Source organism: Pan paniscus, chromosome 19, assembly GCF_029289425.2.
Source record: "Pan paniscus chromosome 19, NHGRI_mPanPan1-v2.0_pri, whole genome shotgun sequence".
Classification (NCBI taxonomy): Eukaryota; Metazoa; Chordata; class Mammalia; order Primates; family Hominidae; genus Pan; species Pan paniscus.
The window spans coordinates 19704873-19729024 of NC_073268.2; the positions used below are offsets into that span (position 1 = coordinate 19704873).

At 57.4% G+C, this 24152-nt stretch overlaps 1 protein-coding gene across 2 annotated transcripts; it reads left to right on the forward strand.

Annotated features, from left to right (window-relative positions):
- Positions 1-45: 45 nt before the first annotated feature.
- PLCD3 (phospholipase C delta 3) lies at positions 46-20906 on the forward strand. Of its 2 annotated transcripts, none has more exons than XM_034941642.3 (15): positions 46-357; positions 11228-11389; positions 11470-11698; positions 12115-12244; positions 13512-13740; positions 14064-14265; positions 14418-14562; positions 15775-15927; positions 17067-17210; positions 17310-17460; positions 18189-18305; positions 18950-19116; positions 19298-19433; positions 19543-19692; positions 19851-20906. In XM_034941642.3, the coding sequence occupies exons 1-15, from the start codon at positions 195-197 to the stop codon at positions 19937-19939; spliced, it is 2367 nt and encodes a 788-aa protein (XP_034797533.3). In that variant the 5' UTR covers positions 46-194; the 3' UTR covers positions 19940-20906. The 2 variants fall into 2 exon arrangements, with proteins under 2 accessions (XP_034797533.3, XP_034797534.3); XM_034941643.3 differs by having other exon boundaries at positions 17070-17210.
- Positions 20907-24152: the final 3246 nt, after the last annotated feature.

The following is a 24152-nucleotide window of genomic DNA, read 5'->3' on the forward strand; positions in this document are numbered from 1 at the left end:
AACGCCCCGGCCCCGCCCCCTTCCCTTCCCGCCCCGCCCCGCCCCACCTCCTGCTGCCTCCTCCGACTCCCTCCCGCGCCGCTAAGTTTCTTCGCTCGCCGCCTCGCTCAGAGCCGGGGCCGGGCCAGAGCGGCGCCCCGCTGCCCTGTCCCCGCGTGCAGACCCCGGGCCCGGCCCCGGCCCCCCGCTAAGCCATGCTGTGCGGCCGCTGGAGGCGCTGCCGCCGCCCGCCCGAGGAGCCCCCGGTGGCCGCCCAGGTCGCAGCCCAAGTCGCGGCGCCGGTCGCTCTCCCGTCCCCGCCGACTCCCTCCGATGGCGGCACCAAGAGGCCCGGGCTGCGGGCGCTGAAGAAGATGGGTCAGTGACGGGCAGGGGGCGGTGGGGTGGGCGCGGACCGTTCCCAGAGGCCCAGTCTGGGGCGCTCCAGGGAGCAGTTCGTGGACTCCCCAGGCTGCACGGGGCTGGGAGGCTATGGCTAGGGGCGGAGGGCCAGCTCCCTCCAGCTGGGGGTCGCACCTGGGGTCATCCGAGGGTCCCGGGGCGAGCCGGGCGCCCAGGGTGTTCTTTGCTTCCCACCAGGGGGCGCTCGCGGGGCGTCTGAAGCGCGAATTCGGGCACGGGGCGCTGGTGGGGTCTCCAGGGAGAATGGAGCGGGAGAGGGAGGCTTGGGGTGTCCCTCGTCCGGCTCCCCAGCAGTATCTAGGTTCTGCCAGGGTGTCTCGGGGTCTTGGCAGCCCTTAGGAAGGATGCGAGTTTGCGGTCGGCCTCCGCAGAAGAGGCTGGCCTCCGCAGCAGCCCTCCAACCCGCGGCCCCACAGAGGCGGCCACAGCCACACTGCTCTGGCAGGACTGGTCTAACAGCCTACGTCCGACAGCCAAGGCTCTCACCTCAGATTTGGGGAAGTCAGTCGTGGAGAAGGAATGTAACTGTGGCTCACTGGAACATCACAGAGGCAGCTGGCACTGGGTGGGTTACACAGGTGGTGTCTTGCAATCTTCCTCGACTTCCTAGGTGGGAGGTGAATCCTCATTTCACAAGTGAGGAAACTGACTCAGAGACGGCAAGGAATTTGCCTGTGACCACAGCCAACAAAGGGCAAAGTGTGACTGGCACCCTGGTGGTGCCCCACCACATGGGCCCTGGTACCCTCTCAGAGTCTGGGAAAAGTGGGACCCGCAGGGCAGTGGAGGGCTTGAATGAGAGGGTGTGTGCGAGAGTGTTGTCTGACGTGGAAGGGACCGCGCCACTGAAGTGCTGCGTTGGACCTGCCATTGGTAGAATAGTCAGTGATGGAGAGGCTAGGTGTGGAACTCCGGAACAGAAGGACAAGGCTGCCAGGGACCCCGTGTAGAACTTAGGGCAGAATTCAGGGGTCCTGATTGCCAGTTTTGCCTTCTTGTTACCTCGACTCGTTCCACCTGAGCGCTGACTATGTCTGGGTGCTGTGCCTGGCACTCTGGTTACTGAGACATAGGACACCATCTCTACCCTGCCATCCATTCAACTGTGCATGCATTGGACAAGCACTTATGCAGTGCCCATGGTATGGTACTATGGTACAAGCACTTGCGGAGTGCCTATGGTATGCTCCACCCTGGGGCTCTTGCATTAGAGAGCTGAGGTTCCAGCAGGGAGATCAGACAGTGAAACAAAGGAACAGGACCTTGGGGGTGGGGGAACAGGGGGCAGCACATGAGGGGCTGGGGAGCCAGCAGGCCCTGGCTGGCCCCAGCTGAGGAAGACGGGAGTGGCAAAGGGGAGAGGCTGGGGGTGGGAGGAGCTTCTCCAGGCCCTCCCTGGAGAGTCATGGACTTTATCTGGAGGGCATCAGGAGCCCCAGAAAGGGCTTGGGCAGGAGTGAGTGTGGAGAGTGGGGGGCAGGTTGGACGAAGGCAGGGGCGAAACAGGGAGACCCAAGGAGGGAGGCTGAGGAGTTAGTTGGGCAAGGGGTGGGGACCAGACTTGGGGGACACCCAGGATGGACCCCAGAACTCCCAGGAGATAGACTGGGCTGGACTCTGTGATCGACAGGTGTCATTCTCTGGGCTAAGAAATGGTGTGGTTTGGGGATGGCTGAGGGCAGCCCTGGGAGTCAGCCCTGGCAGGGTCATGGGTGCCGCGGAAGGGCTGAGGGGAGGCCCCGTGCCCATTGGCCTCTTCATCCCACACGTTTGCTGAGCGCCATTAGTGGGCCAGGGTGCTGTGCCAGGGGCTGGGGCTACAGAGATGAGTAGCACAGAGCTTTGCCCTCAGGGAGTGCACAGTTTAGTGGGCAGAGTCACATGCAGACAAATAATTACAGCTGAGCCCGGGCCTCGGTACTCATCAGCTGAGTAAGGCTGCACGGGAGCTCTGGGCACCTCATCAAGGTGACACTCTCGGGAACTACATAGATATCAGAATGTCATCTAGGTCACCCTCATTCCTCACCACTGCCCTGTCCTGCTGAGTGACTGCAGAGAGAGGAATGTTGAGTCCGAGTCTGTTGGGAATGTCCCTTCCCCAGGCCATAGGGAGTCCAGGGACAGGGTGGAGAAGGAAACCCAGTCTTGGGGCCCAGCCCCTTGGGCCATCAGAGGCCAAGGCCTAGGCCTGTCACCCAGGTAGCCTCCCCCGCCTCGCTCTGCCCCTGCCATCACCACACCCCTTAGCCTAACAGAGAATAGATTTTATATCAAATCAGGTCAAGGGACTAGGGCAGGGAGTGGCTCAGAGGGGCCTGAGGAAGGAAAATCCTTTAGGGCCACACTAGGGAGACCCAGATGAGCGGGGAAGGAGGAAGAAAACACCCCCACAGTGAGTGGGAGTCCTTTGTCCCCCCTCCAGTCCCCCGCTCCTGGGCTGGGCTGCTGACTTGCAGGGAATCATTGAAGAGAGAGGAGCGCTAGAGCCCAGTGAGCACCCGCCATGCGCGAGGCACTGTGCTGAGCTTGCATCAGACCTGATCCTGCTTAATCCTCAGGCATCCCTGTGCGGGAGGTGCTGTCCTCATGTCACATTACAGACGGGAAGCTCAAGGCGGAGGGGTGAAATCACCGCCCAAGGCCACATGCCTGCCTGCTGCCAGAGCCTAGTTTTCCATGATGGCTCCCAGTGAATACTTTTTGTTGTTGCTGTTGTTGTTAGTTGTTTATGAGACAGGGTCTCATTCTGTCACCCAGGCTGGAGTGCAGTGGCATGATCATGGCTCACTGCAACCTCAAATTCCTGACCTCAAGTGATCCTCCCACCTCAGTCTCCCAAGTAGCTGGGACTCAGGAGACTGGGAGACTGGGTACCACCACATCCAGCTAATTTTGTTTCTGTTTTTTGTAGAGTTGGGGTCTCACTGTGTTGTCCAGGCTGGTCTTGAACTCCTGGGCTAAAAGAATCCTCCTGCCTTGGATTCCCAAAGTGCTGGGATTACAGGTGTAAGCCACCATTCTTGGCTAGCCTGATGAATACTAATGAACAATTTTGTCACTGTCCCAGGCGCTTTTCGCATATTATCTCATTTAATGCTCACACTAATATGAGGTAGGTGGTACCAGTAGCCTTCTCTTACAGATGAGGAAACTAAGACTCCGAGAGATTTGGTAACTTGCCTGGGGTTCAAAGCTGGGAAGTAGCTGAGAGAAAATTTGAACCCAGGCAGTGTGGCCCAGAGTCTGTGCTTGTCACACAGTGACTGATAGAGAAGCTGATACCTGCAGGGGGCCTCCTGGCCGCTCCTCTCCCATGGGGGCCCTGCCAGCCCCCAGGAGCGTCCTCACAGGGCTGCCAAATAAAATACAGAACACCCGGTTAAGTTTGGAATTCCACTAAACGCGGAATATGGAATGTATTTATACTAAAAAATTATTTTTTATCTGAATTTCACATTTAACGGGTGTCCTGGATTTTCTCTGGCCACCCTGTGTCCCCAGAGCCCTGTGTGTGCCTGTGCCCTGATGCTCCACCCCTGCCCCTCATCCTCCCCATGGGCAGAGGCCTGAGTGGGCAGAATCCTGCCCCCTTGCCTCCCCGGCCTACACACACTACCAAGTGCCCCTGAGCGAGAGGGCTCGGCCCATGGCCTGCCTGGGATGTCTTCCACAGGGTGAGTGGGACTGCTGTGGGTGACTTGGCAGGTGAGGGTCTTCAGAACAACCCCCAGCCCTGGCAGGTGCCTGGCCTGGGTGGTGGGTAAGCTGGGTGGCCCTCCGGTCTAAGCAGGGGCATGCCAGGTGGGACTAGGGGGCTGGCTCTGCCAGGCCCTGTGGTCCCCCTCACATCTTTCCCTGTCCCCTACCCTGACTTCCGCACCCAACCAGGTTTCATGCCTGTTCTGGCCCCAGAGAAAAGGGTGCTGCCACCCCCGCTTGCTGTGTCCGGCCCGGGGCCAAGGGAAGCACCGCCTGCCTTTCCTGACTTTGTTGATTCTCCAAGGAATGTTATGGACTCTGGCACCGAGCCCCCGCCAGGCTCCAGCCCTGGGTGTGGCAGCCAGCTGGGTCACGGGGGACATGCTTGGTGCCTGAGGTGTGGAGGCTGCCTGCTGGCTAAAGGATTAGGGTGGGAGGGTCTTTGGGACCCCTCGCCATTGTGTGTCCTCTCCTAGAGCCTCACAGCCCCGGCCACCTGGAAACGCTCTTTCTCTACTCCCTGCTCGGCCTTGGCCACAGCTGCTGGCTGTAGCAGTTCCCTGCATGACTCGCATTCCTGTGGAGCCCTGTGTGCACCTCCCGAGTGCGAGCCGCCTATTTCCCCCTGGCTGGCCCACCTTCCACCCTCTCTACCCATGAACCCTGTACACACACACACACACACTCACACACTCACACACATTCACTCACACTCATACACACACACTGTCTCACGCACACACACACTCCCCACCTATGCATACACCCCGCACACACCCTGCCCTGCCTGCATGCCACCCCTCCGGGACACGCCTGGACAGAACTCCCACCCTCCCTGCCAGCTGCCCTGGCGCCTGTCTCCACCGCACAGCCTCTATATCCATCCCTGCCTGGGGGCGACCTGCACTATCTTCAGCACACAGGGCTTGTCCTCTCTGAGCTCAGTGGTGCACCTGTGAAAAGGGTGGGATTTGGGGCCCCTTCCAGCTCTGACATGAGGTAGTTTCTGGTCCCTGGTCTTGGCTACCCTTACAGAACTGCTCAGGCCCCAGACCATCCACGCCCCAAACCGCCCGGGCTGCAGGTGGAAGTTGAGAAACTGGGCCTGCCCTTTCCTCAGCACGCCTGACCCCTCTCTGAGGCTGAGATAAGCGGGCAGCTTGGGAAGGTGTCTGAGCCCCAGCTGACAACACTGAATTGGGCGGGAGGTGCCGCTGTCCTGGTCTGGGGAAGGTACCCCCTGGAGGCCATGGGACTAAGGGGACAGATGGATCAGAACACGTGGGTGCCTCTTTCCACCCGGGGCACTAACTCACTTCCCCAGAGCCCTGCCTCAGTTTCCTTCTTTGTGATCATTTACTGAGCACCCACTATGGGCCAGGCCTAAACCAGGCTCCATGTGCTTGTGCCTGTTGTGGCCACACACAGCCCTTTGGGGTCAGACTCCCCCAACTTCCACCACATTTCAGCCCCACCGGGTGCCGACCTGGCTGTCTGCCTCTTTAACAGCATTTTTGAGATATTCATTCACATACCTTATAATTTATCCATTGAAAGTACACAGTGCGGAGCACTTTGGGAGGCAGAGGCTGTTGAATCACTTGAGGCCAGGAGTTTGAGACCAGCCTGGGCATCACAGTGTGACCCCAACTCTACAAAAAAATTTAAAAATTATTCAGGCCTGGTAGTGCAAGTCTGTAGTCCCAGCTCCTCGGGAGGCTCAGGTAGGTGGATTGTTTGAGCCCAAGAGTTTGAGGCTGCTGCAGTGAGCCATTATTGTGCCACTGCACCCCAGCCTGGCTACAGAGCAAGACCCTGTCTCAGAAAAAAAAAAAAAAGTATACAATGGTTTCCAGCATATTATATCATTAAACTTTAAAAATTATGGTAAAATAGGCCGGGTGCTGTGGCTCACGCCTGTAATCCTAGCACTTTGGGAGGCCGAGGCGAGTGGATCACTTGAGGTCAGGAGTTCGAGACCAGCCTGGCCAACATGGTGAAACCCCACCTCTACTAAAAATACAACAATTAGCCGGAAATCACTTGAACCCGGGAGGTGGGGGTTGCAGTGAGCTGAGATCGTGCCACTGCACTCCAGCCTGGGCAACAGAACGAGATGCTGTCTCAAAAAAAAAAAAAAAAACAAAAAACAAAATAGGCTGGGCGCAGTGGCTCATGCCTGTAATCCCAGCACTTTGGGAGGCTGAGGTGGGCGGATCATGAGGTCAGGATATCAAGACCATCCTGGCTAACACGGTGAAACCCCGTCTCTACTAAAAAATACAAAAAAAATTAGCCAGGTGTGGTGGCGGGCACCTGCAGTCCTAGCTACTCAGGAGGCTGAGGCAGGAGAATGGCGTGAACCCAGGAGGCGGAGCTTGCAGTGAGCCAAGTTCGTGCCACTGCACTCCAGCCTGGGCAACAGAGCGAGACTCCATCTCAAAAAAAAAAAAATATGGTAAAATATATATAATGAAATTGGCCATTGCAACCATTTTTAAGTGGTTAATTCACTGGCATTAATTACATTCACACTGTTGTGCAACTATTACTGTTGCCTATTTCCAAAACTTTTTCATCATCCAAACAGAAACTAACCATCAAGCAATAACTCTCCATTACCTCCCCATTCCAGCCCCTGGTACCCTCCCAGCTACTTTCTGTCTCTATGAACTTGCCGCTCTGGGTACCTCACATGGGTGGAATCACATAGTATTTGTTGTTTGGGGTCTGGCTTCTTTCACTTAGCATGATGTTTTCAAGGTTCATCCATGTTGTGGCGTGCATCAGATTTCACTCCTTTACATGGCTGAATACTATTCCATTGTATCGATAAACCATATTTTGCTTATGCACTCATCTGTCTCATATGTTTTTTGTTTGTTTTGTTTTGTTTTGTTTTTTGAGACGGAGTCTCGCCGTGTCACCCAGGCTGGAGTATAGTGGCACAATCTCAGCTCGCTGCAACCTCTGCCTTCTGGGTTCAAGCATTCTCCTGCCTTAGCCTCCCTAGTAGCTGAGATTACAGGCGTGGGCCACCATGCTCAGCTAATGTTTTCTATTTTTAGTAGAGATGGGGTTTCACCATGTTGGTCAGGCTGGTCTCGAACTCCTGACCTCAAATGATCTGCCTGCCTCGGCCTCCCAAAGTGCTGGGATTACAGGTGTGAGCCACCATGCCCAGCTAATGTTTTATGTTTTTAGTAGAGACAGGGTTTCACCATGTTGGTTAGGCTGGTCTCGAACTCCTTGCCTCAAATGATCCACATGCCTCAGCCTCCCAAAGTGCTGGGATTGCAGGTGTGAGCCACCATGCCCGGCTGATGTTTTATATTTTAAATAGAAACAGGGTTTCACCATGTTGGTCAGGCTGGTCTTGAACTCCTGACCTCAAATGATCTGCCTGCTTCGGCCTTCCAAAGTACTGGGATTACAGGTGTGAGCCACCATGCCCAGCTAATGTTTTTTATTTTTTGTAGAGACAGGGTTTCACCATGTTGGTCAGGCTGGTCTTGAACTCCTGACCTCAAATGACCCGCCTGCCTTGGCCTCCCAAAGTGCTGGGATTACAGGCTCATCTGTTGATGAGCACTCAGGTTGTTTCCACCTTTTGGCTTTCGTTTGCCCTCATTTTCACTGCTATTATTTTGTGATTGTCTCCACCCACTCAGTCACTGGCCCAGCAGCTGCAGGATCAAGGCAGAGATGGTTCAAGTAGATACAAACCCCACAGGAACAGTAGGAGGTGGGCGGCTTGTGCACCTGTTCAGAGCAGGTAGGAACAAGGTCAAGGCGACATCTGTGGGTTTGGGCCTGGCAGGACCTATAAATGTCTACTGGGTGGCTGGATGGAGAGCCACGGTCCTCGCAGCATCACTGCCCCGGCCCTGAGCCCTCCCTCTGACCTTGCCTCCTTACCTCTGTTGGTCCTGCCCTTCCTGCTGGACACCCCAGTCCTCTCACTGCCCCAGGGTTCAGAAGCACGAGCAGTGGGGAAACAGAAGCACCCAACCAGGGACTCAGCACCTGGCCCCGCCTGGGACTGCACCCTCCTTCTGTTTGGCTTTTCCATTGGGTGTGTGTTTGGGGGGCAGTGCCAGTTTGCGGGGCAGCCTGGAATGTCACCCCTTCCCCCAACAGGTTCCTGGGGAGCTGAGGGTAAGGGGCCAGAAGTAGGGGCCCCCTCCATTGGGAGCCTGCCCAAGTGGGGGCCCAGTCAGGCGTTCAGGCTGCCTGTGTTGATGGCCTGTTTGCAGAAGGCTCTGGACAGAGCAGGCCCCGGTGACTCACCCCCATTTCCGGCCTTAGTCACTCATCTCCCCCACACCCATGGGCTTGGCATCAGAGGGCTGGCCTAGGTAGGGGAGGCAGCCCCAGCTGCAGAGCCTGGTTGTCATGGCAATGAGCAGTCCCCTTTCCCATGGCCAAGGGGGTGTAGGAGGATGTGCCTAAGTGTAGTGGCGCTGCAGGCTCCCCTCTGCCCTCACCCTGTCATTGCTCAGGATGGGACCATTTAGAGGCTACCTGGACCTGGTGGGTGGGGGGGTCTGGTGAGCCCCTCGGCCTGGCACGTGCCGTGTACGCCTAGCTGTTTGTCTGGAAAGAGGAGGGTTCCACTTTCCCCTTCCTGACCAGGGGGTACCGAGTGGGCATTCACTCAGAGGGCCACAGTCTAGACCCTGAGGGACCCTCTGGAGCTGTTAGGGCCACAGGCTGGCCCCAGAGGGGTCATGGCCTCTTAAGGAGGTGGATTTCTCCTCTTGCCCCTGAGACCCTGATTTTCAGTCATGGTCAAAGTGGGTTTTAAAAATACAGATGCCCAGGCCCCATCCCACACCAGCTGGGTGAGATGCCCTGGGCTGTGGTGTCTGCAGCCTCCCCTGGGTAATTCCGATGCACAGCTAAGGTTGAGAAACCCTGACCTGCGAGGCCTCTGCCCTGAACTCTGGACAGATGGGGCAGAGCTGGGGATAGAATTCACTTAGTCCCCCCATCTGTCCGTCTACCTGTCTGCCCCTTCAGTCAACACTAGCTGGTATCCTGGCTCTGGGATGAGCACTGTGGTGAGGAGATAAGACCTCATTCCGCCCTCAGATTTATTAAAGTATATAGGTGGGTTTTGTGTTTTATTTTAATTAAAGCAAAAAGTGCTGTTAGTGGTCAGAGAGGGAGAATGTCCACTTGAGGACAAATCAAGGAAGGTTTCCTGGAGGAGGTGATATCTGAACTGGTCCTTCAAGGACTCAGATAGGAGGAAGAGAAGGGAGAAGGATCCTACAAAAGGGTCCAAGAGAGGGTGAGAGGAGATGGTCCAGAGATACAGACTCAATTCCTTAGGTCAGAATTTGCAATTGGGCAAGCCAGGGCCTTGGGGTCACAAAGCCAAACCCAGTATTAGGGGCTTGTCGAAATAAAGGGAGGAAGAGAGGCCCTCTGTCTTACTTCTTTTGGCCCACACAGGGGTTATTGGTTTTTATTTTTTTTCAATTTGATTTCGTTGTCAACATTAGAATATCTGGAGGCTTCACACACAGATCTATATTCCGGTTCTCTGGAAACTCTGGGCCCTCATTCACTCCGGGCTGTGCCCCACCTCCAAAGGCCATGGACTCTCCGTTTACCCAGTTCCCACCTCCTCTATTGTCCTCTGACTCAAAAATCTTTGGTTGTGACTCTCGTTGAGGCATTGTAGAGCAGGGGGTGGCACTGTTTGGGCTGGGCATCACGTGTTCCAGGGGGCCAGAGCCAGGAGAGGGCCGAACCTCTCCGGGGCACAGTGTCGGTCACGCTGTAGAAACCTCTGAATTTTGGATTTTGCAGCAGGTATGATTGTGGTCTCCATTTTATGGATGGAGAACATGAGGCTTAGTGACAGGTTAGTGCCACTGGGGCCATGTATTAAATAACTGGGAAGTGATAGCGTTGAGACTTACTCCCCAGACTTCGGAATTTAGAAGCACTAGAAGAGCCGTGCAGTGCAGGGCCAAAGGTCAGAGGCGCTGGACCCTGACCTCCAGAGCCCAAAGTGGCTTCTACCAGTATGGAATTCTGACAACTTACTTAAGCTTCCCTGAGCCTCAGTTTCCTTGTCTGTTAGTACATGAGCAGGGCCTGCACACAGGAGATGCTTTTATTTATTTATTTTTTAGAGACAAGAGTCTCACTCTGTTGCCCAAGCTGGAGTGCAGTGGCACAATCTTGGCTCACTGCAACCTCCGCCTCCTGGATTCAAGTGATTCTCATGCCTCAGCCTCCCATGCCTGGAGATCAGCTGGGCAGGGCTGATCCTGGAGTCCTTGGCCTGTGACCCTGGAGCCAGGGTGGCCTCTGCTGTCCTCCTTGTCTTTGGGAAAGCAGAGGCAAGGTGCTTGGGTTACAGCAAGAGAGATCTAGGTTAGATGGTGAGACCTTCCTGATGGCTACGGTTTCACATCAAGGGAAAAAGGCTGTTGGTGGCAAATTCTGGACTTGAAGGCTGGAAGCCATGTGGTGGGGGATAGTGGCAGAAAAGGCAACTTTTTTTTTTTTGGTTAAGACGCAGTCTCACTCTGTCGCTTCGGCTGCAGTGCAGTGGCACGATCTTGGCTCATGGCAACCTCAGCCTCCCGAGTAGCTGGGATTACAGGGATGTGCCACCACACCCAGCTAATTTTGTATTTTTAGTAGAGGTGGGGTTGCACCATGTTGGCCAGGCTGGTCTCGAACTCCCGACCTCAAGTGATCCACCCACCTCGGCCTCCCAAGTGCTGAGATTACAGGCGTGAGCCACCGCGCCCTGCCAGAAAGGGCAACCTTTAGTGAGGCCTGAGTCCCAGGCATTGTCCGAGGGCAGTTCCACACTGAGGGACTGCAGAGGCCGCTGCTTGGAAGGAAGGAGGGAGATGGGGTACGGGTTGGGGGTTGGGGGGCGCTTATGGCTCCAAAGCTTAAAGCCAAACCCAGTGCAGGAGGCTTCTTACAATCGGGGAGGAGGGGAGTCCTGCGAGGGGGAGGGAAGCTTACTGTGGGGCGAAGGCCTGGGTTTGGAGAGGCTGGAGGAAGGGGCAGCAGGTCCTAGCGGGGGAGGGCAGGGGAGCCTCTGGGCAGGTACGGCCTGACGCCCCGGGTCCTCCCGCCCCGGCAGGCCTGACGGAGGACGAGGACGTGCGCGCCATGCTGCGGGGCTCCCGGCTCCGCAAGATCCGCTCGCGCACGTGGCACAAGGAGCGGCTGTACCGGCTGCAGGAGGACGGCCTGAGCGTGTGGTTCCAGCGGCGCATCCCGCGTGCGCCATCGCAGCACATCTGTGAGAGGCCGGGGAGCGCCGGGCGGACAGGGAGGTGGGGACAGGCCCGGTCCTCCGCCCTGACCCGGCCCTCCTCTCAGTCTTCGTGCAGCACATCGAGGCGGTCCGCGAGGGCCACCAGTCCGAGGGCCTGCGGCGCTTCGGGGGTGCCTTCGCGCCGGCGCGCTGCCTCACCATCACCTTCAAGGGCCGCCGCAAGAACCTGGACCTGGCGGCGCCCACGGCTGAGGAAGCGCAGCGCTGGGTGCGCGGTCTGACCAAGCTCCGCGCGCGCCTGGACGCCATGAGCCAGCGCGAGCGGCTAGACCAATATCCTGCCGGGGCTGGGAGGGAGGGCCCCATCCTTGGAGAGCCCCCACGCCCAGGGAAGGCAGGGCCCCTGTCCTGAAGGCGCACGGTCTGGGTCGGAGCCCTTGGTCTTCGAAACTGAGGGTGGGGACACGCGCCCTGGCTAGGCCCAAGCTCCCACCAGGAGGGGTGGCGCGGCGCCTCCTTCAGGGAGGCCTGAGGCCTTCTGAGGGTGAAGACAGGGCCTCCTGTCTTTGGTAAGCCCCAGTCCTGCGGAGGAGACACTGCTACCGTGCTCGGGGAGTGCACAGGCCAAGGGGAAAGTCCAGCCCCTAAACTGGGGATCCCCCAGACCCAGGTGGGGGTGACTTACCAGCCAGTTACCTGAGGGCTGGGGGCAGCCTGGCGTGTTGCTGTTATTTCCTGAGCACCCACACCTGGATCCACTCCTATCTGCACCGGGCTGACTCCAACCAGGACAGCAAGATGAGCTTCAAGGAGATCAAGAGCCTGCTGAGAATGGTCAACGTGGACATGAACGACATGTACGCCTACCTCCTCTTCAAGGTGGGCTTCCGCCCTGAACCCCAGCCCCTGGCTCTGCCATCACTCTGACCTCTGCCTGCCCCCAGCCATCTGAATCATCAGATCCCCTGCCCTCTCCATCTGCAGGTTTTTTGGAGCGAGCAGCCTTTCCCTGCACAAAGGCAACATCTGGGGTTAGTTAGCCTTTTGCCTCCCCTGAGGCCACTGGGCCAGGAAGGGAGTGGGGAGCCGGGGCCCAGAACTTTCCTCATCCTCAGTTCCTACCCCTCCAAAGTGAGCAGCAAAGCTGTTTTCATTTCCCTGAGTCTGCAAGGCACCTTTTGCACAGGCAGGAGCCAGCCTACAGGCGTGCATGTGCACAGATACACGTGTGTACCCTTCTCCACGCAGACCCTCCACTGTGGCACGTGTTGGCACCTCATGCATGGGAGCACAGGAGCACACAGGAGTGGGCTCTGCAGCTATGGCCCAGCTGGAGCCCATGGCAGACCTCTGTGTGCATGTGGACGGTGGGACCCACCTGTGACCCCGAAAGACAGGAGAGCCCATGGCAGCTGGACCCCTGGGCCACAGCTTCACAGGGATGCTCCATGAATTCTCATTGACTTGTTCAATGACCCTGGGTGTGAATATGTGCATGTCAGGATAGTAACGTGTCCACCTAGGGGAGTGTGAGGGCCCAAGGGCCCTGTCTTGGCCCAGGGTCACCATTTTTCCTTCCACATCTTGATTCTTGGGGTAGGTCATGGTGCAGAGGGGCAGGCACTGAACGAGAGAGACCTTTAAAGTCCAGCCCTGCCGGCCAGGCTCAGTGGCTCACCCCTGTCATCCCAGCACTTTGGGAGGCCTAGGCGGGAGGATTGCTTGAAGCCAGGAGTTTGAGATCAGCTTGGGCAACATAGCAAGACCCCATCTCTACAAAAAATACAAAAATTAGCCAGGTGCAGTGGTGCACACCAGTGGTCCCAGCTGTCCAGCTATTTGGAAGGCTGAGGTGGGAGGATCACTTGAGATCACGCGTTGGAAGCTGCAGTGAGCTATGATCATGCCACTGTGCTCCAGCCTGGGTAACAGAGCAAGACCAAACAAACAAACCTAAAAAACAAACCAAAAAATCCTGCCCTGTAATTTACCAGCTGTGTGAGCTAGAGTCACAAGTCTTACTCTGTTTTTCTACCTGTGAAATGGGGACCATTGCCTTCTCAGATGTGGTAGATGACAGATGGGTCAAAGGGGCCAGGTTTCCTGGAGTGTCTGCCTCCTCTGAGCTTCTCCTGCTGCTCCCCAGGAGTGTGACCACTCCAACAACGACCGTCTAGAGGGGGCTGAGATCGAGGAGTTCCTGCGGCGGCTGCTGAAGCGGCCGGAGCTGGAGGAGATCTTCCATCAGTACTCGGGCGAGGACCGCGTGCTGAGTGCCCCCGAGCTGCTGGAGTTCCTGGAGGACCAGGGCGAGGAGGGCGCCACACTGGCCCGCGCCCAGCAGCTCATTCAGACCTATGAGCTCAACGAGACAGGTGGGGGGGGGTGGCACGGCCAGGTCGTGGCACCTGAAAGGGCTGTGTTCCCAGCCAAGCGGGTTCTGCTGCGGGCTGGTGTGGGCATCATCTCGGGCAGGTTACCTCGCCTCCTCCAGACTCAGCTTCCACATGTGTAAAATGGCACAACAGTTTGTCTTCCTCCCAGGGTCTGGTCGAAGGTTAAGTGGCATGACTTACGTGGAGTCTAGTCAGTAGATTGTCTAGTCATTATTCCTAAGTTGAGTGGGCCTTGGGGGCATTGGAAGCTGGACATGGGGGATCCCTATGTGGCCTGATGCCCTCTCCTGCCACCCCTGCAGCCAAGCAGCATGAGCTGATGACACTGGATGGCTTCATGATGTACCTGTTGTCGCCAGAGGGGGCTGCCTTGGACAACACCCACACGTGTGTGTTCCAGGACATGAACCAGCCCCTCGCCCACTACTTCATCTCTTCCTCCCACAACACCTATCTGACTGACTCCCAGATCGGGGGGCCCAGCAGCACTGAGGCCTACGTTAGGTACTGTAGCAGGGGGTGAATGTTTCCGGGAGCCCCACCTGGGGAGAGACATGGGCTGGCTTCCTGGGGCCTTCCTGGCCCAGCCTGCCTGCTGCCCTGCTCTGTGGCACTCTGGCAACACCTTGCCTGTCCACCCATCTGTCCACGCACAGGGCCTTTGCCCAGGGATGCCGCTGCGTGGAGCTGGACTGCTGGGAGGGGCCAGGAGGGGAGCCCGTCATCTATCATGGCCATACCCTCACCTCCAAGATTCTCTTCCGGGACGTGGTCCAAGCCGTGCGCGACCATGCCTTCACGGTGAGCCCCTGGGATGCCCAGCCCCAGCCCCACAGCCTTCCCAATGACCTCCGTCCGCACTCACATGCCAGCTGCCCTCCGTCCTTCCAGAGGAAACCCTTGCCCAGAGAATCATTCATTCACCAAGTGCTGCTGGGATAAGTGGCCAATGGGGTGGCATAAAGCTGAATGAGATGCCACCCTCATATTTGGGAAATATGTTCCCTCTCTCATATTTGGGAAGTGTCCTAAAAATCACAGAGTTTCCAGAAGAAAACCTCTGGGGGAGGGAAGGACATTTTAATCATGACTTCCAAAGAATAAATAAGCTGTAAGAGAAGCTCACCAGTGGCATCTGCATAAACACTGCAACTTTGGTCACAGTGTGCAAATCTTCCCATCAGCAAATGATGGGAGGAGAGTTTTCACATCACTGACATGGTCAATGTCATTCACATGTAAAAAGCATTTATGGGACCAGGTGCGGTGGCTCACACCCGTATTCCCAGCACTCTGGGAGGCTGACGCGAGGATCACTTGAGGCCAGGAATTCCAGACCAGCCTGAGCAAATAGCTACATCCTGTCTCAACAAAAATAAAAATTAGCTGAGTGTGGGGGCATGTGCCTGTAGGCTGAGTTACTCAGGAGGCTGAGGTGGGAGGATCACTTGAGCCCAGGACTGGAGAACACAGGGAGACTGACTGCGCCACTGCACTTCAGCCTGGGTGATGGAGAGAGACCAAAGCTTAAACAACAACAACAACAAAAAATCGGCCGGGCGTGGTGGCTCACACCTGTAATCCCAGCACTTTGGGAGGCTGAGGTGGGCAGATCACCTGAGGTCAGGAGTTTGAGACCAGCCTGGCCAACATGGTGAAACCTCATCTCTACTAAAATTACAAAAATTAGCTGGGTGTGGTGGCGGGCGCCTGTAATCCCAGCTACTTAGGAGGCTGAGGCAGGGAGAATCACTTGAACCCGGGAGATGGAGTTGTAGTGAGCTGAAATTGCACCACTGTACTCCAGCATGGGCGACAGAGCAACACTCCATCTCAAAGAAAAAAAAAATCATTCCTGCAGCCGCCCTCAGCCTCCTGGACAGTCTGCTGCTTCCCTGGGTTCTCCAGAGCCCTGCCTTTGCCTGCCTGTCCTGAAGGGTCTGGGAGCCAGATGTTGGGAGATACTGGCAGAGGGAGGGGAGTGGCTCTGAGCTGCTGCCCTTCCCCCCACAGCTGTCCCCTTACCCTGTCATCCTATCCCTGGAGAACCACTGCGGGCTGGAGCAGCAGGCTGCCATGGCCCGCCACCTCTGCACCATCCTGGGGGACATGCTGGTGACACAGGCGCTGGACTCCCCAAATCCCGAGGAGCTGCCATCCCCAGAGGTGACGCCCCCCAGCCCCTAGCCTGGGTGGAGGGAGGTCTGGTGGGAGTCCGCCTCCCTGCACTGCTCGTGCCACCTCTGTGGCTCAGGACCCCTCACCTCTTGCTGCCTTAACTTTTCTCTGTTCCTCCGTTCATCTGAGGTCTGCCATCCCCTGGTCTTGTCCTTCTGCTGCCCTCTGGCTCTCCATTCTTGACTAGACCCCCCCACACACACCCTCTTCTGTAACCTGGCTTTGCCCTGCTGGCCCTGCGTCCCTGCCTGTAGAGTCCTGCAGGCTCTGCCATTCCCACCTGCAAGGCCCCGCTTGACACTTTCTCCACCTGGAAGTCCCTTCTCGGCCATCCACACTTGCCAAGCGTCACCTGCTTAGAATTCAGCTCAACTTCAGCCACCTCTTCCTGTGGCCTTATCCACTTCCCCAACTCTCGGGCCTGAGGCGGCCTCCTGCTCTCCCCCAGACACCAGAGCGTGTCCTTGGCTCTCTCCAGACATTTATCCTGTCGGGCTCCTTGAGAAAACTCTCCTCCTACTTCCAATCCCCAACATGCAGGCAGGGTTGACTCACCCTCGTGTGTGTGTGAGATGTGATTTTTGTTATTACTGTGAAAATCACACCCATATGGTAAAAGAAAACTGAGCTGTACTAAGGGACGCGATGAACAGTGCTCCCCTCCCTCCACTGACCTGTCCTCTTTCACAAGAAGTAACCATCTCTAACTTTCTTGCATGTCCTTCAAGAATTTCCCCACACACATTACCTGTGTACACATGTGTACTGTCTTCTCTTTTAAATGGTACCAAAAAAGGACATGTGATTCCAGGTTGTAGCCTCACTTCTTCCACGTAAGATCTTCTTTGAAGAGGGCCCCTTTCCTTTCAGTCCCGAGCTGTCGCGTGCATTGTAGTGGCTGCTGTGTATATTCTGATGTGGAGGGACCTTATTAAGCATCCCTTCCTGATGGCCTCCTAGGCCATTCTCCACTCTTTCCTATTAGAAACATCACTCATCTCTGTGTCTCCTTTCCTGCCTCCCACCCCTAGCCAGCCCCTCACAAGGCGGTGGTTGAATAACTGACTGACTGGCTGCCACAGGGGCGAGAAGGCCTAACCCTTCATCCTCCACGTTGGCCCCCACAGCAGCTGAAGGGCCGGGTCCTGGTGAAGGGAAAGAAGCTGCCCGCTGCTCGGAGCGAGGATGGCCGGGCTCTGTCGGATCGGGAGGAGGAGGAGGAGGAGGAGGAGGAGGAAGAGGAGGTGGAGGCTGCAGCGCAGAGGCGGCTGGTGAGAGCTGGGATGGGTGGGGTGGGGAAGGGGGGGAAGGTGGGAGGACGGGTGTGGGAAGCGGGGGCCAGCTGAGCCCCACTGAGCCTGGTCTCCTAGGCCAAGCAGATCTCCCCGGAGCTGTCGGCCCTGGCTGTGTACTGCCACGCCACCCGCCTGCGGACCCTGCACCCTGCCCCCAACACCCCGCAACCCTGCCAGGTCAGCTCCCTCAGCGAGCGCAAAGCCAAGAAACTCATTCGGGAGGCAGGTAGGAGCTGGGGCACTGGGTGTTTGGGGGCGAGAGGGTGAGAGACCTCCTGAAGGGAGTCTGGAAAGGAGTTGAGGGGGCTTTGGGGGACAGTAAAGAGGTCAAGAGGACCCCAAAGAGGGGCTGGGCTGAGGGAATGAGGGCCCCGCACATGCCAGGGTGGATGGAGGGGAGTGGCACGCTGAGGGCGGCCTGCTGTCTGCCTTCAGAGCCCTGTGGTGGGGCCGGCCATAGAGGGTGATGGGTCAGGCTGGGCTAAGGGCTGGGGGAGCCCAGCAGCTGCTGCGACACTGGGGAGGAATTCCTAGGGCAGGTGATGCTGAGAGGACACATCACCCGGAGGACTAGGAAGCAGCCAGGTGAAGAGGGGAGAGCGCTTTCCAGACAGGAGGAACAGGTTGTTGAAGGCCTGGGGGGCTTGGCCTGGAGAAGAATTCCGGGAACCACGGTGGAGCTGGAGGGCTGTGGGCATTCAGTGTACTTGGTTGGAACTTTGTCAGGAGCGGGGAATTGGGGGCTGGGGATGCGGGGCCAGGCTGTGTGGCTGGAGGGGGTCCCTGCAGCCTCCTCAGTGAGCTCCCCTCTCACTCTAGGTCAGAAGAGAGTGAGGAGCGGGGGCAGGGCGACCTGGGGATGGGCTTGGGCTCTGTTCCCTGGAGGTTACAGGCCGGGGCTTTGGGTGAGGGACCCCCGGAGTCTGTCACAGTCTCACCCCAACTCTGCCCCAGGGAACAGCTTTGTCAGGCACAATGCCCGCCAGCTGACCCGCGTGTACCCGCTGGGGCTGCGGATGAACTCAGCCAACTACAGTCCCCAGGAGATGTGGAACTCGGGCTGTCAGCTGGGTAAGTGGGGTCCACAGGAATGGGAGCAGGCGGGGTGCCACAGTGTGGGGGAGGCCTCAGCAGTGAGGGGCCCACACAGCCTTCCAGACGGTGGAAACACGCATTTTGTTGATTATTTTTAAAGTTGCCAGCAATGTAGGTGGGAAAATCAAATCAGGCTCGTTTGTTCTTGACAGTGTACAGGTCTCGCATTTTTATCATGGTAGAAATTAAAACCTCCACTCCCATGTCCCCCGGACACACACAACCCCCACACACCTGGCAGTCCCACTAAGTCAACACTGACAAGGGTGGGCTCTGGGGGACGCTGAGCCCCACCAAAGGAGGGCTGTATCGTCTCCTTGGGGTAAGGATGGAAACCCCAGGCTTCCTCAGACCCCTGGCTCTGACCCAAGCCTGGCCCTGAGGGTGGGGGCTTTTTTAGTACCTCCCACCCCAGTCTTGAGGGATCCTAGGGCAGAAGTACAGGCGACAGTGGGGGCTGGGTCCATGACCCCCTCCCCTAAAGTCACCGTGGGGGCAGAGCAGCACTAAGCAGACAGTGGGACCCCAGGCCCTTTGTAGAGAGGAATGCAGTCCCCTGAAACTGAGTAGTGAGAACAGGGCCGCTAAGAGCCCCTGCTCTGACCCTGCTGTGTCCACAGTGGCCTTGAACTTCCAGACGCCAGGCTACGAGATGGACCTCAATGCCGGGCGCTTCCTAGTCAATGGGCAGTGTGGCTACGTCCTAAAACCTGCCTGCCTGCGGCAACCTGACTCGACCTTTGACCCTGAGTACCCGGGACCTCCCAGAACCACTCTCAGCATCCAGGTCAGCAGGCTGGAACGGGCCCCAATGTGGGGTCAGACTGGTTCTGGAAAGGCTCTTTGTGAGGTGGAGGAAGGCAAGGGAGGCTGGGGACATTTGGAAGTGAGGGTGGTGTGAGCTTGAGGCCCATGAGGGGATGGCCAAGGTGGGCTTGGGCCCCAGTCACTCCCTCCCTCACCCACAGGTGCTGACTGCACAGCAGCTACCCAAGCTGAATGCCGAGAAGCCACACTCCATTGTGGACCCCCTGGTGCGCGTTGAGATCCATGGGGTGCCCGCAGACTGTGCCCGGCAGGAGACTGACTACGTGCTCAACAATGGTGGGCAGCCACTGGCGGAAGTGGGGTCGGGGGAGACTGCAGAGAGCGAAGGGTGGTGCAGGGTGGGTCCTGGGGCCCCTGGGCTCTGACTGCCATCCCTGTGCCCTAGGCTTCAACCCCCGCTGGGGGCAGACCCTGCAGTTCCAGCTGCGGGCTCCGGAGCTGGCACTGGTCCGGTTTGTGGTAGAAGATTATGACGCCACCTCCCCCAATGACTTTGTGGGCCAGTTTACACTGCCTCTTAGCAGCCTAAAGCAAGGTTGGTGGAGGCTGGTGGGGATGGAGAGGGATGTGGGTCCAGGTCCTGCAGACCCTGTTCACCTTTGTGCCTCGAATTTCCTGCCCTGAAGCAGGCCCGGGCTGGGCCAGACCCCCAGGGTGCACAGAGGACCTGAGGCCTGGCTGTCCTCCCTACAGGGTACCGCCACATACACCTGCTTTCCAAGGACGGGGCCTCACTGTCACCAGCCACGCTCTTCATCCAAATCCGCATCCAGTGCTCCTGAGGGCCCAGCTCACTCGCCTTGGGGTTCTGCGAGTGCCAGTCCACATCCCCTGCAGAGCCCTCTCCTCCTCTGGAGTCAGGTGGTGGGAGTACCAGCCCCCCAGCCCACCCACTTGGCCCACTCAGCCCATTCACCAGGCGCTGGTCTCACCTGGGTGCTGAGGGCTGCCTGGGCCCCTCCTGAAGAACAGAAAGGTGTTCATGTGACTTCAGTGAGCTCCAACCCTGGGGCCCTGAGATGGCCCCAGCTCCTCTTGTCCTCAGCCCACCCCTCATTGTGACTTATGAGGAGCAAGCCTGTTGCTGCCAGGAGACTTGGGGAGCAGGACACTTGTGGGCCCTCAGTTCCCCTCTGTCCTCCTGTGGGCCATCCCAGCCTCCTTCCCCCAGAGGAGCGCAGTCACTCCACTTGGCCCCGACCCCGAGCTTAGCCCCTAAGCCCTCCTTTACCCCAGGCCTTCCTGGACTCCTCCCTCCAGCTCCGGAACCTGAGCTCCCCTTCCCTTCTCAAAGCAAGAAGGGAGCGCTGAGGCATGAAGCCCTGGGGAAACTGGCAGTAGGTTTTGGTTTTTATTTTTTGAGACAGGGTCTCGCTCCGTCGCCCAGGCTGGAGTGCAATGTTGCAATCATGGCTCACTGCAGCTTTGAACTCCCAGGCTCAAGCGATCCTCCCATCTCAGCCTCCTGAGTAGCTGGGACTACAGGCACAGGCCACCAAACCTGGCTAATGTTTAAATTTTATGTAGAGATGGCTGGGGGGGCGGGGGTCTCCCTATGTTGCCCAGGCTGGTCTCGAGCTCCTGACCTCAAGTGATCCTCCTGCCCCAGCATTCCAAAGTGCTGGGATTACAGGTGTGAGCCACTGCCCGGCCTGGCCGTAGGTTTGTAACTGTTTCATAGAAGAGCCCTGGAGAAGACAGTAGAATGAGCCTATCTAGTTTAAAAAATAAAGAAGCACGTTGATTTCACCACCGCCACTCCCTGAGCACCTCTATGCTGCCACCCCCACAGGCCCATGAGGAGGGACATGGCTGGATGAGTTTCTTGGGCCTCTCCCCTCAACAGGGCATGGACTTGTCTAAGACAGCCAGGGGGTGGCAGCAGGAGATGCCACAGCTCTAAATAGCCCGATCCCTGCTCCTGGCTTAAAGCTGCTGCGAGTATCACAAGACTGTCTGAGGATGCCAATTCAGAAGGTCAGCGCCTCCCCACAACACACACACACACACACACACACACACACACACACACACACACACACACTCTCTCTCTCTCTCACACATACACAGGGGCCTTGAATGAAGAGGAGACAGGAGTCTGAGGGACCCTCAGACTGCCACTCTCCAGGCTTGGCTGGGCTCAAGGCCCCTGTCTGCTCAGTAGGGCAAATCCCAAGGACACGGGCTTCCCTTCCTCCAGCCAGCCAGCCTTTTACACAAAGGCTGGAAACGCTGCTTGGGCCGCCTCTATAGAAATGCTGGGAGAGCGCACTGGACACTAGGCGACAGAATCTGGAGAAAATCCTGCACCCGCCCCTGCCAGCAGGGCGAAATGTGGAGGCCTGGTGTTTTAGGTTCTGCCAGCCAACAGTGCCGGCACTGGACAAGGGCAGAACTTGACATTAGTCCCCAGAGGGTGGCCTGAAACTGGGCTGGGATAGGCCTTGAACTGGCCCCAAGCCCCACAGAAACCAAAACACAGGGCTGGGGCAGACTCCACCTTCTAGCAACTCCAAGAACTAATGCAGAAAGTGGCAGTGTCCCCCGCTCCTTCATGCTGGGAGTGGCGTTTGGCTCTGGTTAATTTGTGTGTCTGAAAGAGGATAATCAGAATCAAAAGGGCCCAGAAGGAATGGGCCGGGCCAGGCGGGCCAGGCCAGGCAGCCTGGGCATCTGGCACTCAGGGCTGTCAGAGGATCAGGCTGCCAAACTGCAGCCTCAGGATGGGAGGCACAGTGAGGCTAAGTCCAGTTTTAGCAAATGAAGAGCTATTAGCATTGTCCAGCCCCTGCAGAGCCAGGTCTGGCCAGGGGCTGGCTGGGGGGTCTGGGTCAGGTGAGCACCAGACCCAGGGCTGAGTGCCCATCCTGCTTGGCTTCTCTGGTTTCGTATCTGGTACCAAGAGGAAGGGGTGAAGGCTAGGATGAGGGCCCAATACTGAGAAGGCTGCCTTGAAAGGGCAAGAGTCTTTTTTTTTTTTTTTTTTTTTTTTTGAGACAAAGTCTTGCTCGTCCCCCAGGATGGAGTGCGATGGCATGATCTCGGCTCACTGCGACCTCTGCCTCCCGGGTTCAAGCGATTCTCTTGCCTCAGCCTCCGGAGTAGCTGGGATTACAGGCGCCTGCCACCACACCCAGCTAATTTTTGTATTTTTAGTAGAGACGGGGTTTCACCATGTTGGCCAGGCTGGTCTCGAACTCCTGACCTCAGGTGATCCACCCGCCTTGACCTCCCAAAGTGCTGGGATTACAGGCGTGAGCCACTGCACCCAGCCAAAAGGGCAAGAGTCTTTAAGGAAGTGAACTGGGAAGCAGAAGCAAGGGAGAAATCACAGGGGTTTTTTTTGTTTGTTTTTTTGAGATGGAGTCTCGCTCTGTCGCCTAGGCTAGAGTGCAGTGGCACGACCTTGGCTCACTGCAAGCTCCGCCTCCCAGGTTCACACCATTCTCCTGCCTCAGCTTCCCAAGTAGCTGGGACTACAGGCGCCCACCACCACGCCCGGCTAATTTTTTTGTGTTTTTAGTAGAGACGGGGTTTCATAGTGTTAGCCAGGATGGTCTCGATCTCCTGACCTCGTGATCCACCCGCCTCGCCCTCCCAAAGTGCTGGGATTACAGGCGTGAGCCACCGCGCCCAGCCTGAAATCACAGCTTTTTATCCCGGAGGCCCATGGGTAGAAACAACACATAGGGCTATGTTCTCTCAGCCCAAAGCTAAGGGCAGGAAAAAAGGCATGGGCCATAGGAGCCTGAGTGACTTGGTTTGGGACAGGAGGGTTGGGGGGCTTTAGAGGGGTCAGGCAGGTCCTGTGTCCTCTCAGCTTCCCTGGAAAGGGGCTTGGAGGCACCAGTCATGGATCTGAAAGGATCAGAGGGTCAGGGAATGGGTAAGTTCCAGAGGATGAGAAGAGGGGGAATGGGAAGTCTTAAACACAGCTACTGGGGCCCAGCAACTTCCCATGTTAAAATGCACCCCTAGTGACTCAAAGAACCACCCGGCCAGTGGTGCAGGAGGAGAGATGTGGCACCTGGGCACAGTGGGAAGGCACGGGGCCTGCACCTCCACCAGAGGAGCCACTGCTGACCTGGACCAAGGGGGCTGCTCTGTGCCCAGCTAGGGAAGCCTGGGCCGGCTCCTGTGCTGAGGTGCTCAGGTGCTGGCTGAGAGCCCAGTTGCTGCTCTAACTTGGAGTGAACCTGGGTCAATAGCAGCTCGTCTCTGGCGGGTGGGAAGGGTCTGACAACACCAAGTTTGCCCTGGAAGAAGGGCAGCCTTAAAGGAAGGCCTTTGGAAGCTGGCCTGGTGCTGTGGGCTTGAGGGACTTTGTGGCCAAGCCCTGTGGTCCTGGCTCCAGCACTCCATTTCTTCCACTGCCACCTGCTGACCAGGAATACCAGGACAGAAGGTTTTGTTCAGCTGCTTTCTTTATTAGAAACAAGTGAGATGTATTGAGCAGAACAACAATGCATTTGGTATTTCCTCCCCGACCCTGGAAATGGATGCCCCCCCACAGCCCAAAGAAAAGCCAAGACAAAAAGGTGAAGCTCCCCGGTCCCTGTTCCCAGACATGGCACCTGCCTGCCAGCCAGTCAGTATTTTTTAATTTAATGGAATGAAATTGTCCTAAACAGCCTCCCTAGGTGTAGCCGGCTTGCGGGCCCGCCTTCATTTTGCAGCAGAGTAAAACTGAAGCCTCAGGCCTCCCCTGGTTCTGGGGAAGGTGGGCCAGGCCATCAGAAGGCTGCCTCACAGGTGGGTAGGCACTGACGGGAGGGACACTCCTGCTCCCTCCCCTGACCTAACATCTGGTTCCCCTCCCTCTCCTAGAGTGCAGCTCCATGCAGTTGTCCAAGGCCTTTGGGCCCTTAGGTTGGTTAAATGCTGGTCGTCTTTGGGGAAAGAATTCAGGACCACAGGGACTCCCCTAGGCTTCTGAGAGCCAGCAAGTAGGGGGGCGACAGCAGTTAGACGGGAGTTGTGGGGAAGGCCTGACAT

Coding starts and splice junctions, on each gene's coding strand:
- PLCD3 (XM_034941642.3), top strand. CDS start 195: ATGCTGTGCGGCCGCTGGAGGCGCTGCCGCCGCCCGCCCGAGGAGCCC. Junction 18,306..18,949: donor GAACTCGGGCTGTCAGCTGG/GTAAGTGGGGTC, acceptor CTGTGTCCACAG/TGGCCTTGAACTTCCAGACG. Junction 19,117..19,297: donor GAACCACTCTCAGCATCCAG/GTCAGCAGGCTG, acceptor CCTCACCCACAG/GTGCTGACTGCACAGCAGCT.